General features: G+C 37.7%; 1 protein-coding gene across 1 annotated transcript in view; it reads left to right on the plus strand.

The window, feature by feature from the left end:
• Nucleotides 1-18709, plus strand: part of ECA3 (endoplasmic reticulum-type calcium-transporting ATPase 3) — a 51972-nt gene that overhangs the window by 22591 nt on the left and 10672 nt on the right. The window contains exons 14-23 of the mRNA XM_086427920.1: nt 1834-1892; nt 2204-2348; nt 3175-3282; nt 10181-10333; nt 10580-10684; nt 12709-12905; nt 15961-16072; nt 17597-17695; nt 17829-17974; nt 18155-18212. Coding sequence (XP_086284046.1) covers nt 1834-1892; nt 2204-2348; nt 3175-3282; nt 10181-10333; nt 10580-10684; nt 12709-12905; nt 15961-16072; nt 17597-17695; nt 17829-17974; nt 18155-18212 — 1182 coding nt within the window. The remainder of the gene's footprint in view (nt 1-1833; nt 1893-2203; nt 2349-3174; nt 3283-10180; nt 10334-10579; nt 10685-12708; nt 12906-15960; nt 16073-17596; nt 17696-17828; nt 17975-18154; nt 18213-18709) is intronic.

The following is an 18709-nucleotide window of genomic DNA, read 5'->3' on the forward strand; positions in this document are numbered from 1 at the left end:
CATTTTAATTGAACTGCCCTGGTGTCACGGCCAAATTGGGCCAGACCTTTTGAGCGGTCTTGGGCCTCTGTAGAGCCCAGTATGACTCGCCTCATGTTTTGATGTTTCCTTCTAGAGTCGGGGAAAAGACACAGTATACTCTTTAAGGAGGGGCACTTGCCCAACCCCCTCCCCATAGCCATGCAAGACTATCCCTGGGCATTCCTGGGATCAACCCCGGGCTGGCTTGGGGAGATCCTGTAGGGGGGCTTTTTGAGTTCTCGTGTGCCCTAGGGAAAGCCTTGAAATAATGTCAGTAGGGCAGCTGCACTGAGGCACCCGTAGGGCCCCGAGCCTCTTTCTGTATCCTTGCTATACCCCCACTATATGTCATATGTGGGTCGTGCACATGGTACACTTGGGAGTCCCTATGGGGGACATTGGCTATCCCGTACCATGGGAGACTGGTGTGCCGTGAGACACGGGGGCCAAAACCCAGGAGGAATATGCTGTGGGTGCGAGGACCCCTCAGCTTATGTCGCATATGTGCGTGCCGTCGAAGCACCAAGCTCCGTGTCACGCTTGACACCCTAAAGACTTACATTAGTTGGGCTGCGAACTAGCGCCCCGCACGGCCCCTCCGCTGTTGTTCCAGTATGGCAGTGACACCCGGGCACATATGGCTTCAGAAGCACATCTCTTATTTAACTACTTAGCTCTATTTCAATGGGAAACATCCTTCTTAACCTCTTTGGAGTTCTACTCTTGCATTGACCCCTCTATTAACTATTAGTGTGTCTTTTACACATTAGATGCATCAAGGATATTAGTAAGATCTTTGTGAAGATAGCCCACATCATGTTAATGGTTCATTGAACATCAAAAATTTCCTTGCGATTGGGTTCCTATTTCTTATGTTTTTTAGTAATAGCTTGGTTGTTACCATGGATAGAATGCTTTTAGAAGGTTAGCTTCTCAGCTCTAACTAAATGGGAAACATCCTCCTCAACCTCTCAATCCTAGTGGATTATAGAACCATATAAATGCTCATTTTGGGTGTCCTTACTAAATTTGCAATCATTATGCTCTGTTCTGATCCAACTTATTTGAAATCCTCCAAAGCAGCTATCCGGAGTTATAGTTTTGCAGTGACCCCTCTTTATTCATTAATAGTATGTCCTCTGCAGACGCCATACATCAAGGATGTTATTTACCTAAGACAGCACCACATTATGTATTGAACATAAAAAAACTTTCCTTTGGATTGTGTTCTTCTTATTTTTATGGTTTTTATTAATAGCTCAGTCATTACCATAGTTATTATGCTTTGAGGAGGTGGAATGAACTTTGTTGTTAGTTAGCATGATGGCTTGCTACAGCTCTGTTGGTTTATTTTTAGCATCTTGTTTATGCCACTGAAGTTTTGAGCTGTGGAGTTTCCTGTTTTCGTGCAATGGGACTCATCGGACCTTTTTATTACTTATGACTCAGTCCTAATGGCATTCACATTTTTAAATAGGTTCTGTAGGTGTTGTTGCACCATTTGTTCATCTACTGTACTCTGAGACAAATAATGATTATATTTTTACTAATTATCATATTGTTTTGGGCATAGACTAAATTAATTTTGGGAACCCTTGAGAAAACATATTTTCTTGGCTATTTATTTTTGGACTGTTGGTTAAGATGCTAACGAGGGAGAAAAACAAGAGACGCTAGAATTTTATATTTTGCACTTGCAAGGTGGATAGTGGTATATGATTTATTTAGACAATCGGTTGCTGCTTTCCTTGCCCAACAGTATTATTTGTACTTTTCTTTGTTGCTGTGACCTCATTTCTTGTGCTTGCCTAGATTGCAGTTGCCCTTGCAGTTGCAGCAATTCCCGAGGGGCTTCCAGCTGTTGTTACAACGTGAGTTTTACTTTGATGCATCATATTCTAAAGCTTGGCGCCATATAAACATGTGTATGCACACTACTTTTTAATAAATGGCAGAGTTGCCATATTTAATCTTTATGTCATTTTACTTAGGTTTCAAATTCTGATCTATAATTGGATAGTAATATCATAATCTGATAAAATGTTACTCTAAATAGTGAATATAAGCTCTGTTTATGTGGTAATGTGGTCTATTTTTAGAGTCAGTAAAGCTAATTTATAACATTGTAATTCGACATTTCCTTTGGAATCTGCTTAGTTTCATTGTCTCCTTCCCTAATTAGGTGTCTGGCTCTTGGGACAAAAAGAATGGCACGGTTGAATGCTATTGTAAGGTCTTTGCCTTCAGTAGAGACCTTGGGGTGCACAACAGTGATATGCAGCGACAAGACTGGTACACTCACAACCAACATGATGTCAGTCTCAAAGGTAATTATCTCATAATATCAGATGTATTGTTTACATTTTTCGTGCTCTGCCAAGTTTTTAATCATTTTTCACAAATGAACCATGGAAGTACATTCCAGCCACATGCAGAGGGAGGTGGGTGGGGGTTGCATTATTCACAAAGATATTTACATACACTCGTACAATTATCCTTATCAAGGCCCACTATAACATACCCAAGGAACCTGCTCCTGAAATGGGCAGTTACTTCATCTATAATTCGAGCAAGCAAATGCGGGCAATGGGGGATCAGGATTTGTTCAGCCAACCTCCAATCTTTGGGATAAGGCTTTGTTGATGTTGTTGTTGTCATTATTTTCCCGAATGCATCAAACATGATTGAAGTCTATTTTTTTTTTTTTAACTTTCTCCAAGTCACCCCAGTTTGTGGACTCCTTGTACACCCCCTTTAGTTCCCAACCTATTATATAGATCATCATGTGCGTTATGTTTAGCTTCACTTACCACTCTGTTCTACTTCTGTTTTAACATTTTATATCTTTCTATATTTTTTTTTCCTTCAAGATTTGTAATTGATCTTTTCCCCCCCTTTTTAATGGTATCATTTTTATCAATTATTCCGATAATACTATTAATAAAATTAATTGAATAGGTGGTGTATGGGATTATCTTTCTTATTTTGCTTCATTGCTTCAAATTGTTGTATTTTTTGACAACTCATTTACCTGATAAGGAAAATTTATTGTGGTCTTATATTAACAGTTTCATGAAACATGGAAACTCTTATAGTCAAACCTTTATTACTTATTACTCCATCATGATGCATATCTTTGCTATTTCCATCCAGATATGTATGGTTCGCTCTGTGAACCAAGGGCCTGTTATTACTGAATTCCATGTTACTGGGAATACATATGCACCGGAAGGAATAATATTTGACAACGTGGGTTTGCAGGTATGTTTTCTCTTCACTGGACTATTACCTGCTGCTCATATGCTTTACGAGATAACAAAATAACCTTTTTCACAAAGTTAACAACCGAATTAATATCATTTGTTTATGCTGTGTTAACCCATGCATGTTGACCATCTTTTCTGACAGAGACCACAAGGTTTTTTTGCTAGCTTGGTCAATTCTTTTGCTTCCAGTCCTCCCATCTGAAAGCAGTCCCTTTTCAATCTTCTCTGATTGCAGCTCACACTAAAGGACAACAAATGCATGTGTCAGTAACTTCTCTGGGGTTGATACCTTGGAGTGGATGTAGTGCTCAGAGTTTTTTTGCAGCTCTAAAATCATTGTCTTGGGTTGTTAACATAGAGTAAGCTAAGGGCTAAATTAGTCTAGATTTAGAGATTTTATTATCTATATTGCTTCAGACACTTAAAAACATTCCTTACAGGCTACATTAAGAAAGATTTCATACTTGGAAACTGCTATGGTTGTTTGCGGTTGTGCTGTTACTCATGGAACAAAGCGAGTAGACACACCCACACCCACACACACACACAACCCAACAAATAAGAATAGAGTGAGATTTTAATGTTAAGAAGTTTTGGTTTGTTTTTTTTGTCACAGACCTAGTGTCTCCATGTGTTGTGCCCTTGCGACACTAGTGCTAATCCCTCGATGTAGCCCAAAGTCGACCTTGGATCATGTCCTCTCAATCAAGTTCCTTCGAACCTTGCTATGTTATCAACTCTCATGGGCCTAACCTCTCCATATGTAGTGCTTGTGCAACACTCTAGCTAATCCCCTGATGTAGCCCTAGTCAACCTTACCCAATGAGTTCTAGGAGTTTTAAATGTCACTATGGCACTAATCTAAATATTCAAAAGAACACTCACCAAGAGCACACAAGTTGGGGAAGTTTGTACAATTCTTCTACTATTATTCTTAGTATCGGAGCCTCTAGAGGATCCAACGTCCCCCTTCTTGGGTTCTTCTTCTTGTTTGTTTTTCTCTTGTAGTTCTTTGTCTCTTCTCGTTCCTTCTCCTCTATTTTCTTCTCTCCCCTATTCTCTGATTTTTGAGACCTACTGACCTAGAGCAGTTTCGTTAGGTCTCCCCTTCGGAGGCTTTTTTTTATTCATGTTCTCCTATTCACATGTTGCGATAGGATTTTTTATCAAGATTTTACATGCTGCGATTGATTTTCCGCGCTGTGTTGTTTGCCCTACGATAGGGTTCCTACCTTGTGATAGGTTTTTTGGTTTGGATTCTATCCTACATCCTGGCCTATGCTCTTGCTGCTGCCCTATGAAACCCCCCTTACGTATTGTGACAACAACTGTTGGATTAGGTTTGCCCTACGATAGCAAAATGGTGCTGCTGGGAGTTTTTTCTACGCAAATTGGAGTTATTTTGCCCTGTGACAGCAACAGGGTTGTGCGGCACTGGTTATGGGGTGTGTTTCTCCTTGGGACAGCAATTGGTAGGCTGTTTGTTGCTTTGCGACAGCAACAGGGCTGTGCGACACAGATTTTGGGGTCTTTTTCTGCCTTGGGACAGCAACTGGTAGGCTGTTTGCTGCCTTGCGACAACAACAGGGCTGTGCAGAATTGGTTCTGGGGTTTTTTTCTGCCTTGGGACAACAATTGGTAGGCTGTTTGCTGTCTTGCAACAACAACAGGGCTGTGTGGAACTGGTTTTGGGTCTTTTTCTGTCTTGGGACAGCAACTGGTAGGCTGTTTGCTGTCTTGCGACAACAATAGGTCTGTGCCCTTTGACAACATTTGTGTGTTGTATGGTGTGTATTTGCCCTACAACTGTAGTAGAGGTACTATTGGGCTGTCTGCTGCCTTGGAAAAACAATTGTGTTGCTGCTAGGGTGTTACGACAGCATTCTGGACTGTGCGACATAGCTAGCCCCCTCCCATGTTCTTTCTATCTGATCTGTTCGATAGGGCTGAACTTTGTAACTAGGGTGCTAGTTGATTTGTGCTGCTGGCCTCGATACAGGCTGTTGGCTGAGATAAAGGTTGCTGCGATCAAGACTGTGATAGTGTGGTGCATGTGCGATAAGGTTGGGTTGCTGGTTGTGTACTTTTGTGACCCGATGATGTTGATGTGTCGCGATAAAGTTGGTATATGACAACACTTTTGTTCTTTGCAATTGTGCTGGATTTTTTTTTCCAATCCAAAGTGTAGTCTTACTCATCAAAGTGTTTCTCCTTTACTGGTAGGAGTTATGACATTGCATCAGTCTTGGTGTTGGTTCGTGAGAATCTATTTGGTAAGTAACGACAAATCTGGATGGTTTTTGGGTACTGTTACTACTCATTGTGGTTGAAGGAATAGCTTTATTTGTAATCATTGTGGGAAAATAGGCTATGAGAAGGTTCGTTGCTTTCCACTCTATCTTCATTTGTTGAACTTTACTATATCTCCTTCGTTAGGGCATTCTGCTCCCCGTGTTGCCACTGTGGATTCCTCACTTATTCCCACTACTGTTTTTCCTGGCACTTCGTTAGGGTATTCTGCTCCCCGTGTTGCCACTGTGGATTCCTCACTTGTTCCCACTACTATTTTTCCTAGCACTATTGATTTACAACAGCTTCAGACTCAGATTGTCATTATTGCTTGTGATCAGATCGGTACTCATACTCGTTCATCTTCGATTGTGGCCTTAGTTACCATGCCTCTAGGTATATCTTCTGCATTTCATGTCACCTAGTTTGTTCCAGCTCCTTTGACATGGGTTATTGATTCTGGTGCCTCTAATCACATGACCGGTGAGTCTAACCATTTCATTTCATCTATTTTGCCTGATGCTCATAGGGAGATTCGCCTTGCTGATGACCCCTTACACCTATTCATAGTAAGGGTACCATCCTCTTATCATCTGGTATTTTTCTTGACTCTAGCTCCATATTCCTTACCTATCTCTTAATCTTTTGTCTATGAGTAGTTTTCCCAAATCTCTAAATTGCGCAGTGACCTTTTTCCTACTCACTGTAATTTTTAGGACTTGATTTTAAGGAACATTTTTGGCAAGAGGTATGGGCTATACCTATTTGGATCTCCGCATATTGCTACTTCAACCTCTGTGTTATTCTCTTCTAAGAGTCACATTTTCTTCTCAGTCCTTAGATTTGTGGCATGTTCGCTTAGGACATGCTAATTTTCAGCACTATGTTATTTATTTCCTACTTTAAATTTTTTTTGTAGTAGGCATAAGTTTCAGTGTTCTGTATGTGAGTTCTCCAAAGATACTCATACTTCATATATCCCTTGCATGCATTGATTTAACACCATGTTTGATTTAATTCATTCTGATGTATAGGGGCCTTCCCCTGTTACTGCTTTTACTAGTCATCGGTATTATGTTACATTTATCGATGACTATTCTCGTTGTACTTGGGTCTACTTGATGCGATCATAGTCTGAAGTACTTACTATTTTTGTTAACTTTCTTAAATTGATTGACCCAGTACAACATCATTGTTAAAGCTCTTTGGTCTGATAATAGAGGTGAATATATTTTTAATGGGATTCGCTCTTACCTTCATGAGCATGGTATGCTTCACCAGTTGACCTGTCCCTACACCCCTGAGCAGAATGGGGTGGCGGAACGCAAAAACCACCACTTTATGAACATTGTCTACTGCCTTCTTCGAGCTATGCATGTTTCTAAGTTATATTGGAACATGGCGGTCCTCATCGCGATTTTTCTTTTTAACTGTGTTTCGAGTCGCACCTTAGGGGGATAAGTACCTCTTCATGTTTTTCGTCCTGATAGTACCATCTTTCCGATTACACCTAGAGTTTTTGGGTGCACTTGCTTTGTTCAAGACCATACCCCTCATTGCAAGAAATTAGATGACAGCTATTGGGTGTGTTTTCTTGGGCTACTCACCATGTCAAAGGGGTATCGATGTTATGATCCTATTTCTCATCGTGTCATAAATTTTATGAATGTCACTTTTTTTGAAACTGTTCCCTACTTTCGTGCCACATCTTTTTTGCAGGACACTTTACCTTTGCAGGACTCTTCTTATACTCCTCCTTTAGTGCTGCCTTCTTCGGTCTTCGATCCAACTTCACCAACACTCAGGGTTTATTCTTGTCGTCCTCGCCCCTCTCCAATCTTGCCAACCTCCTCCTTGGACTTAGGTACATTATCTCTTATCTTACTCTTATCCCATATGTTTCTGACCCTCACTTACCTATTGCACTTCGCAAAGGTAAGTTGGGGTGTGTCATTGATCATCCTATTGCCCAGTTTGTTTCCTATCAGGGACTCTCTCCTTCTTATCAAGCCTACTTTGCCACTATTGCTTTTATTAGAGTTCCTCGATCTGTTTCAGAGGTTTTACGAGATCCTTAGTGGACTGCAGCCATGATTACTAAGATGGATGTTTTGTAGAAGAATCATACCTGGGAGCTTGTTCCTCTTCTCTCTAGGGAGCGGACTGTTGGTTGTATTTGAGTTTTCATTGTCAAGTATTTGGCAAATGACACTATTGATTGATACAAAACTTGCATAGTTGCTAAGGGATTTACGCAGACTCCAGGAAAGGATTTTGGTGTTGCATTTGCTCTTGTAGCTAAACTTTCTATTGTTCGTCTTCTTATCTCTTTCGCTGCATATCACTCGTGGCCTTTTCACCAACTCGATGTGAAGAATGCTTTTCTAAATGATGATCTGACTAATGTTATCTACATAACTCTCTTCTAGGTTTCATTTTCAGGGGGAGTATTTTAAGAAAGTATGTTGTCTCCTCAAATCTCTGTATGGCCTGAAGTAGTTTCCGCGAGTATGGTTTCAACGTTTTTCTGAGGTTATTTTATCTGTTGAGTTCATCAGATGCTACTCAGATCATACTTGCTTTGTTCGTCGAGGATTGGATGGCCGTTGCACCATTATTCTAGTTTATGTTGATGATATTATCCTGACTGAAGATGATGCACAGTCGATTGACAGGGTAAAGATGTTATTGGGTTGTGCTTTTGAGGTTAAGGACTTAGGTCCCCTCAAGTACTTCTTGGGGATAGAAGTGGCTCGTTCTCGTCGTGGTATTTTGTTATTTCAGCGTAAATACATATTGGATCTTCTTCAAGACACTGATATGCTTGGTTGTTGTCCTGCTTCCTCTCATATGGATCAGAATCATCGCCTTCATAGAGAATCTGGTGATCTATTATCTGATCATTCATCTTATCAGAGACTCGTAGGCCCATTTGATTTATCTGACTAATACTAGACTAGATTTGACTTTTGCGGTTAATGTAGTCAGTCAGTTCATGCATGCTCCGCACACTTCTCATCTTGACACCGTTTATCGCATTCTTCGCTACTTGAAGTTGAGTTTTGGTATTGGGCTTTTCTACTTGTCCACTGCTCAGTCTCATTTGCCCTGCTTCACTGATGCTGATTATGTTGGTTCTCTTACAGATATGAGAATCTACCTCTGGTTTCTGCACTTTTCATAGTGGTAACTTGATCTCGTGGAAAAGTAAGAAACAAAGTGTGGTTTCTTATTCTTCTGCTGAAGTTGAGTATTGAGCTATGGCCCTTGGCACATGTAAGCTTATTTGGCTTCGGTCTTTATTGACGGATTGGGATTTCCTATCTCTAGTTTCTCTACATTGTTCTGCGACAACAAGTTTGCTATCATGCTTGCTTCTGACTCTGTTCTTTACGAGAGAATTAAACATATAGAGGTTGATGTCCACTTTCCTAGGAAGAAAGTCCGATCTGATGCTCTTTAGACAATATTTGTGTCTTCTTCAGATCAACTAGCCGACATGCTTACGAAGTCTATTGGTCCATCTATTACTAACTCTCACCCTGAGTTTGGTTGGTTTAAATCCCCCAGCTTGAGGGGGAGTATTGGAAATATGTAGTTTTTTTATATGTTTATTTCTATTTTAATATTGTTAGTTTTCTATGTAAGGGCATTTAAGTCTATTCTCTTTTTAGTTTATATATATCTATCAATCTCTCATTATGAGACTTGAGAATTCTCTTCTACAATTCTTCTGTTTGTATTATTTTAACTTAAAGTTTGCTCATTCTCTGAGCTAGGAGTGCTTCACATGGTCATGGTCCAACGACCGTGTCCCCTTCTATAACACTCCATCTACTGTTATTATTCTAGAACGTTTCTAGGAATTTGTCAGGCTTGATATAATATAGGACTTTGTAGAACTACGAGTGCAATAGAAGACCCTCTAGATTCTCCTTGAAAAGATCACAACGTTCTAGCACCTTTCAGGCTCCCCTGGAGATATTGTTCGCCACCTAATGGAAAGGAGAAACCTTGGTTAATGGTATTCTTGTGACATGCTTCTTTGTTTCTAAGATTAATGGGCAAGTAAAGGCTTTGGAAGATTGCCTAGGTTTGTATGAACTGATTGATAAGTTTTGGGCTTGATAGTCCATTCTTTGTGATCATCAAAACATGTTTAACTTGCAAAAGCAGGGTAGGGACCGAAAGATCTCTAGTAGGAAATTTACCATTTCTTACCTGGATGCCACATCTGTTTACCTGCATTCAAAATGGTCCCTATATTTGTGTTGTATAGGTCAAGTACAAATGTAATTGCTGTATCCATGCTGTACCGAGGTCGCATCTGGGAAATTCACAACAATTATGGTGATTCTTATTGTGCCCTTAGTATTGCTAACTGACCATTCCTTCTGACCTTGCAAAACTACTCTTGGAGAGAGAAATCACTATCATTAGATTTCCATTCCTTGAATGTTTTTTCATCAATTAGGATTCAATTTTCGCACATGATACATGTTGTGGCTTGACCTTTTTCTTCTTCTTGAAGATTTGGCTTGATTTCAGCAGCCTAAGATTTTCTTATTTGCATAGTCCCTTGAAGTTTTACTGTTTGTTTGCAGCTTGAGTTTCCAGCTCAATTTCCTTGCCTTCTTCACGCAGCAATGTGTTCGGCCCTTTGCAATGAGTCAATGTTACAATTTAATCCGGACAGGGGGAACTATGAGAAAATTGGCGAGTCAACTGAAGTAGCACTCCGTGTACTAGCAGAAAAGGTTAGTTCAAAATCTTTAGTATCACAATCAACTGTAGCCTCGTACTGAAAGTTTCGATTTTCCTGGGCTTAGGACCATAGCTCAGTTGGTTTGACACATTGCAAAGCAACTTGGAGGTTGTGGGTTCAAGTCTAGCTTACCCATCAGAATTTTGTTTACTTCTTCCATTTTTCCTATTATTAGGTACTGTTTGGTATTTGAGTGACGTCACAAGACGCACATTATTCTTAATATCTTTTTTTACAGGTTGGACTTCCTGGTTTTGATTCTATGCCTTCTGCTCTGAATATGCTGAGCAAGCATGAGCGTGCATCTTACTGTAATCGTTATTGGGAGAATCAGTTTAAAAAGGTTTGCTTTCTTGCTATCGCAATGCCTAAAACAATATGGAACTTCACACACACATATCGATGCTTGGCTACATAATGTAATAACTGTTTGTCCTTTGGTGTCTGGTTACAAATTAATTCGCCTCCCTTCCTCTTGATTCTGTATGTTTCAAAATCTGCTTTATTCTGTAGTAGTCTAAACACACACACACACACACACACACACACACACACACACACACACATATATATATATATATATATATATTATATATATATATATATATATATATATATATATATATATATTCATATAGGGGGGCGTTCAATGGCCAACTTTTTAGCAAACTTTTTGGCAAAACATTTTTCAAAACATGAGTTAGAGGTTTTGGAATGGGCTGATTTTTGGTGAGGATGATCTCTATGGTGAGGAGATCATCATCACCAAAAATCAGCCCATTCCAAAACTTCTAACCCCATCAAAAACAGTTTACAAAAAATGGACGGTCCACAATTTTTCAGCTGGTAAACATGGGTTAGAAGTTTTGGAATGGGCTGATTTTTGGTGAGGATGATCTACTCACCGTAGAGATCATCCTCACCAAAAATCAGCCAATTCCAAAACCTCTAACCCATGTTTTGAAAAATGTTTTGCCAAAAAGTTTGCTAAAAAGTTTGCCCTTGAACGCTACCCATGCATATATATATATAGGGGACCATTCAAGGGACATAAGTAAAAATATATGTAAAAACAATCATTTTTCAAAATATGGGTTAGAAGTTTTGGATTGAGCTGATTTTTTGTGAGGATGATCTCTGTGATGAGAAGATTATCCTCACTAAAAATCTGCCCAATCTGAACCTTCTAACCCCATCAAAAGTGATTTAGAATGTGGACTGTCGATTTTTTACCAATAATTTGTAAACCACTTTTGATGGATTTAGAAGTTTCAGGTTGGGCTGATTTTTTGTTGGGATGATCTTCTCATCATAGAGACCATCCTCACAAAAAATCAGCTCAATCCGAAACTTCTAACCCATATTGTGAAAAATGTTTGTTTTTACATATGTTTTTTACTTATGTCCCTTGAATGACCCCCATGTATATATATGTATGTATACGTATATGTATCTTTTTGTAGTCAATAATTAATGGCCATGTTACTGGGGGGATCATGTGCATCAATAGTGTTCTTTATTGTAAATGCGATGGGAGTCTATACTCTATCAGCTACCTTTTCTTTTATTGTGCCTTTTCTAGGGTCATTTGGTTCGTAAATTCATTTCATTAGCGTTTCAATGTTAGTTATCCCCATGTTTTGGTGGTTGGAAGATGATTCTTTGGAGCATAATGCTCTTTCCCGTTTGCTTGTGTTTATGGAAGGAAAGAAATGAGCGCATCTTTCAGGGGAAGGAGAATACTTTTAGAAATATTATTATTATTATTGCTGGTTCAGGGCTTATTTTCTTTTGATGTAAGCTCTTTCCAGAATTTAAGTGGCTTTTCTTTGAGGATTTCTTATTTAGATGGGAGAATGTGTGTCAAACAAGGCTGGGAGTATTTTGTAAGTTTGTGGGGGTTGTGGCTGTTTGTATCTTTCAGCTTTTTGTATGTCAATCTTTTTGAACATCTTTGTCTTGGTTTGCTTTTCCTTTTGAATAAGTCTACTTAGTAAAGAAAGAAAGATATTGGGGTAACTTCTTTTTTTCTTTTTATTGTAGATTTCTCTTTTCTTTATTGTATGTTTTCTCCTTTTGTAGTTCTCGTTCTTATGTTTTTCTTCCATAATGGATAATACATTTGTGATGTTACGATTTCAAATTGAACATATAGTTTTATGTGTGTGAATATGCATGCAGAATGTCTGCAAAGAAGGAAAGGAAAATGACATTTAGAGTTTTTGATACGGAACTTTGATGTTAAGATTTTTGTTGTAATAAATGTTGCCAAGCATCCCAAAAATAATCTGGAATGGATTATCCTTATCACATAGTATTTTTCCTTTTTTTGTACATTGGGTCATCATTTATTTCATGCTTTTGCAGGTTTCTCTTTTGGAATTTTCCCGTGATCGCAAAATGATGAGTGTCCTATGTAGCCGAAATCAGCAAGAGATGATGTTTTCAAAAGGGGCACCCGAGAGTATAATTTCTAGATGCACAAATGTTCTATGCAATGATGATGGTTCAACTGTTCCACTTACTCCAGATGTTCGAGCTGCGTTGGAGGCTAGATTTAGTAGGTTAGCTATATTTTTCATCCATACATATCTTTTATTTCTGCCCTACTTTTTTTTTTTTTTGACATTATGATTTAAAAAATCTAACTTGTATTTGCGAAGTATGGGCATGCATATCTTATCTAAATTTTTTTATTAGTATTCATTTACTAACTTGTATTACTTGTCCAATGCTCAACCGTGAATGACTACAAGATTCTTATACCCTTATGACAACACGCTGCTCCATTTGGTATCTTAGGGATTTCACCTCAGTTTCTACCTCCTAAAATATGCAGAATTAGCATAAATAATTCATATGCAAGTTAAGAACTACTTGTGACTTCAGTATTGCCCCTGTACAGGTTGATATAATCAGTAAGGGATTAGGACAAGCGGTTCAATTTTCAATACTGCAACCCTTGTCATTAAACTCAGTATTCATGGTTGGAAATATCTGCATCATTTAGCACATCATAAGCTGAAAAATTGAAATGTATGTTGAAGATAATTGTTAGAATTGTGTTTAGTCATTATTTTATGTTGAGCAGGGTAGTTTTGGTGTTTTTACTCCAGTTTCGAATGCTTTAGTTAATCTGAAAATGACACTTTTTCATTTCATCTTTCGTTATGTTCTAGCCACGTGTCCCACTCCCTCAAATCCTATCCAGACATCTAACCATTTACTTCCAGTCATCTCCGGTTCTCCGAAGAGCATAGATTGGAGGAATAGTTATTGAGTTTGTTTTCTATATCCTGAGGCTTTTCTAACTTAATCGATTTATTATTAGCTTAGACGAGAAATATTTATCTTTTGGCGGATTAGGAGGAATCGTGTGTTGCTATTTACCACTTTGAGCTATTATATTCTAGATTTTTGTCTCGATTTATTTCCTTTAATACTTTGCTACTTCCTCAAGCTCTACTTCTAATTTTCTCTTCCAACTCTTTTGTTCTTGTCAAAATTCAAACTTTGTTCTGAAGTTTTCTCTAGAGTTTGCCAGTATCAGAGGAGGTTTTTCTGATTTGACATTCTTTTGGTGTGGGTGAGTAATCCAGATATTATTTAAAAGGAAATGAAGGGTACCATTTGATATGCCCATGGTTCAATATTTGGATGATTTTGGTGTCTCACCTAACCTAAACATTGGGTCAAAACAGGATTTTCAACCTTGGATATGCCTTTGATTAAAAAGGAGGATGGGACAATAGTATGGAAGTTGTCTTGATGTTGCTTATCAGATTCTATTCCCACTTCCTTGGAGTCAAGAATCCTATATGCAACAAACTATGTTTTCTTGAAGATTTGGGCACATGAATGGTGAATCTAACAATACGCATCGGAATATTCCTAAATCTACTCCTAGCAGCAATTATGTGTTACACTCTTATTCTTTGAGTGATTATACTTCCTTCTCTGATAAGAAAAATGGATAAGATTGAAATCACAACCATCACAATATAGGAGATGCCAAGCTGAATCCATCCTATCTATTTCTTTTCAAAAGGTACTTCTAAGTCTTGGATCACTATGCATTCACACACTAATTTCCATAGGTATCTGCTTCTACAAATTTAGGATGCAATGAAATAGAAAACTAGGAATTCATTGTTGATGCATTGCACCACATCGAAATTATAAAAAAGATGAAAACACCACAAAAGACCCAAAAGTTGGAAGACACTACTTTTTTTTTTACTGTGGGAATCCCAAGCATCATTGATGTCCTTTAATGATGGAATTCTTTTTTCCTTCCCATGTGATCACATTATCTAGGTTTCATTATAAGTGATTTCTCTCACATATCACCACTTTTTTGAAAGCCCTAGCCCCTTATTGAATGTGTTGAATTTTGATGTTGAGGTATATATCGATCTTCTAGGATTAGGAATTTTAGCTTACTATGGAAGTAATGCATTTTTCTAGTAAATAATGGAAATATTGGAAAAGGTTTTGTTAAATTTTTGGTAATGATAAAACAAACAAGAAAACACACAAATGATCAAACTATAATAAAGAACCACATGCAGTGTGAAAAGGAATTTCCATAGCATTATTTACACTTTGGTCATGTGGTTCAACAACTTTAAAGCGCGAACTCCAGTTCTATTTATACCTTTTTTTTCCCCTTTCCCCTTAGCTATTATGTTATGATCTCAAATCACAACAATTAGCCAATATAAAATTTTAAGATGAGCTTGGGTGAGACGATTTCTTTGGACTTTGACTACAAAAGAAATCTCAGTAGTTGGGAGGTCGAGCTTGAAACAAGTTTACTACTACTAGTAGCGACATACCCATTCCCGTAGTAGATGAAATGAGTACCAGACCCATGCCAGGCTTTTTCTATATAGCTTTGGCAATTCAAATAATTCTAGAATTTTGTGCCATCATTTTTTCCATCTTGGATATTGAGGGGTCCAGAATTCCCATTCGTAGTGACCGTTCTATTTAGTGTGCAACTCTTTATAGAATCCTTATGTTGATCATCTCATCTCCGATAGTGTCATCCTATGGAGCTTCTGTCAAATGTGCAAATGTACCAGTGACACTTAATAATTGTCTTTTTTACTCGGTGTACTCACCTAGGAAGTTTGGAATTCATTTTTCCCTCTTTTGGAGTGTTTTAGACTGTACCTTATTTGGTTTTAGACTTATTTTGCAGTTGGTCCATCTCTACTATCTATTCCAGGGGACATATCATTTGGAGGTCACTATCATTTGCACTTTGTAGTACCATTTAGAAAGAGCGTAATAAATGAGGGTTGAAGATAAGTTGGTACCTAGCTAGGGCATAATTTTGGATGTTAAATCACTTAGTTTTCTATGATCCTAGCTCTTTAAGGAGTGTTATGGACTTTTCTTGGAGGATTTCATTTTTAATGGGATATTATTGGGATAATGATGGATGTTTAATTTTTATAGTTTTTTGTTTTTTTGCTTTTGATCATGTAACTTCGTTGATCTATAGGTAGGTCTCCTCGAGCTCCTTCACTTTTACCATTGAACTCTTTTCTCTTCTATATTTATTGACTTTTTCTCAATTTCCCACTAATTTAGATGCTATTGACTTGTCAGCTTTGCAGGGAGAGAATCCCTGAGATGTTTGGCTCTAGCACTGAAACGAATGCCCATGGGTCAACAGACTCTCTCCTTTGATGATGAGAAGGACCTTACATTTGTTGGGTTGGTAAGTGTTCCTCAAAATAGGATAATAAATTTATTTGACACCAAAGCTAGGATATGTTTCATGCAGAATACTCAGTGCATTCGACTACATAGACATAAAAACATGACGTTGATTTCTGTCCATAATTTCTTATTTTATTCTTTCGTGTTGCATGAATAATTGTATATGGGTTTTAGCATCTGTATATATGATAAGTGTCAAATCCAGCAGACCATAAAACACAGGATTCATGAGTATAAATAAATAATTTAGATAGAGTTATTCTAATATGATACTAAGGATTATATTACTTGTTAGAAAGGATGATATTATTAGCTAATGAGTTTGGTCATATACCATAAGCGGCCGCGTAGTTGATCTCTCGGTAACAGTAATCTAGTGAATTGGCTCCAAGAGACTGCCACTTTAGCCGATGAACCCTATCAAAATTGCATGTTGACCCCTTTCTCTCTCATTTCTTTTAGGGAGCTGCTGCTCAATCGATTAATTAAGCATACCTTAACTCTGTGTGTATTAACAATATCTTTACGTGTGATTCATTGGAACGTGAACTTTGACCTTTTTCCTTTTTCCCACTCGAAAACAAAAGGTTGAATGTATTGAATAGTTATTATCATTTCTTGATTCATCATTTGAGACAATGAACAAAACCAGCTAGTTATATGAGTGAACAAAATAGCTTACGAATTCACAGTAAGAAGGTTGAGTCCATTCCCTTTGTATGAGAGTCAAGTGGAATTTGGTTTAACGTGTGGAAGATAAATAGCAGTCCCCACAGAAATCCCAAAGTTAAAAACTGATAAATATTGTGATATGAATCATATTTGTGTATCTATTGCATTTGCATATTTGTAATAGTAATGCAGCTTCAAGATATAATTAAAACATGAATTTACGCCTGACCCCGATTTTTACCTAAGAGCAACTTAACTGGAGTGTTGATCTTCATTATAAGTTTTTTTTTTTTTTTTGCATAGTTCGCTTGATCTTGAATTCAGCCCCTAGAAGATGTTTTGTATTCGAGAACCCTTTGATGGTGTGACTGTTTTGCACTTAATTATCTCCCAACAGAAGCAAATGTGAAAAAGTGAGGATAGAAATGCTTTTGAACACCTATAATCTACTTTAAGTTTCAGTATTAAACAGTTCAACTCTATGAAACATTTCAGGTAAGCTTCAGTTAGCTAAATTAGAAATCGGTAAAATTCGGCTTTGTTCACAAAAATTTCAGCTAATTTTAATGCAAGGGTTAGTAATTTTTCATGATGATTGAGAGTCCAAGATCATATATATTATCTTAAGCCTTTCATCCTTATTTCTCAAAAGCTTGTTTTGGTTCATTCTATTGTACCATAGTCAATCCTTATGCTCTTTGTTAAACTATTAAATGCTTGGTTTCTTTAGATTTGATACTCATTCTACATCATTACTTTGTCTCAGGAATGGAAAGTTACTAGTGATTTTTTTGTCAATTGTCTTTATTCGTTTGTGCCCTAGATTGAAGCCTTTCCTTGATATTTTAAGGTTGGAATGCTTGATCCACCTAGGGATGAAGTAAGAAATGCTATGCTTTCTTGTATGTCTGCTGGCATACGTGTTATAGTTGTCACTGGTGATAACAAGGTAAGTAAAAAAAATCAGTGTCTTCTTTATTCTTGTTGATTTCATGAAATATTCTCACTCATATATACATCCTGCTGTCTGGATCACTGAAAAAAAAATTATATTCTGTTATCAATTTGATACATGCCTGCAGTCTACAGCAGAATCTTTATGTCGCCAAATAGGTGCTTTCGATCACTTGGAAGATTTTGTTGGACGTTCTTTTACTGCTTCTGAGTTTGAAGAACTCCCAGCGTTGCAGCAAACAATAGCATTACAACGCATGGTACTCTTCACCAGGTATTTGGGATGCTATTTGGCATTAACATATGCTTGCTTTATTGTCAGTTCTTTAGACCATCAATATTGTGTTTGTGTTATTCTCTGCTTAGTCTTTTACTAAGTTTCTTGTTAGGGGTCAACACTGTTACTCTATTTTGCCTGTTCTGTGGTTTTATGAAAATTTATGCCACTTTTTAGGGTTGAACCATCTCATAAAAAGATGCTGGTGGAAGCCCTGCAGCACCAAAATGAAGTGGTATGTCTCCTCTTTTCCAATCGTCAAAAATCTTGTTTAATTTGAATATCTGGTGTGTATGCGAATGATGTACCAAGTTTTGTGCTCTCCCTTGGGCCTTTGATTGAATTACTTCACTCTAATAACAGCTGAGGATATTCCATTACTTTTCCTTTTTAAACAAGAAATGCAGTTACGTTCCTCCATGCTTGTTAGGCTCATCATCTATCTAAGCCCAAGTCTCTTGTTGGCCATATACTGACAAACTATTATTATTTTTATTTTTATGGGTAAGCTGGACATATATTGAAAACTATTATGTTGTGGTTAGAATTTAGGAAAAACTGCAGGATTTTTCTTGCTGGCTAACTTCAATTATTATTATTTTTTTCCTAAATGCACTTTGGTTAAACCTGCTTGACAATCTTTTCTATGCAATCAGCATTGCCAACTAAAACTTTGTTAGCTTATGTTTGTCTGTCCCTTTCGTTTACAGTCAATTGTTGTGGACGTGTAGT

Source organism: Akebia trifoliata, chromosome 2 (genome assembly GCF_017979445.1).
Source record: "Akebia trifoliata isolate Shusen 1 chromosome 2, ASM1797944v1, whole genome shotgun sequence".
In the NCBI taxonomy this organism is placed as follows: domain Eukaryota; kingdom Viridiplantae; phylum Streptophyta; class Magnoliopsida; order Ranunculales; family Lardizabalaceae; genus Akebia; species Akebia trifoliata.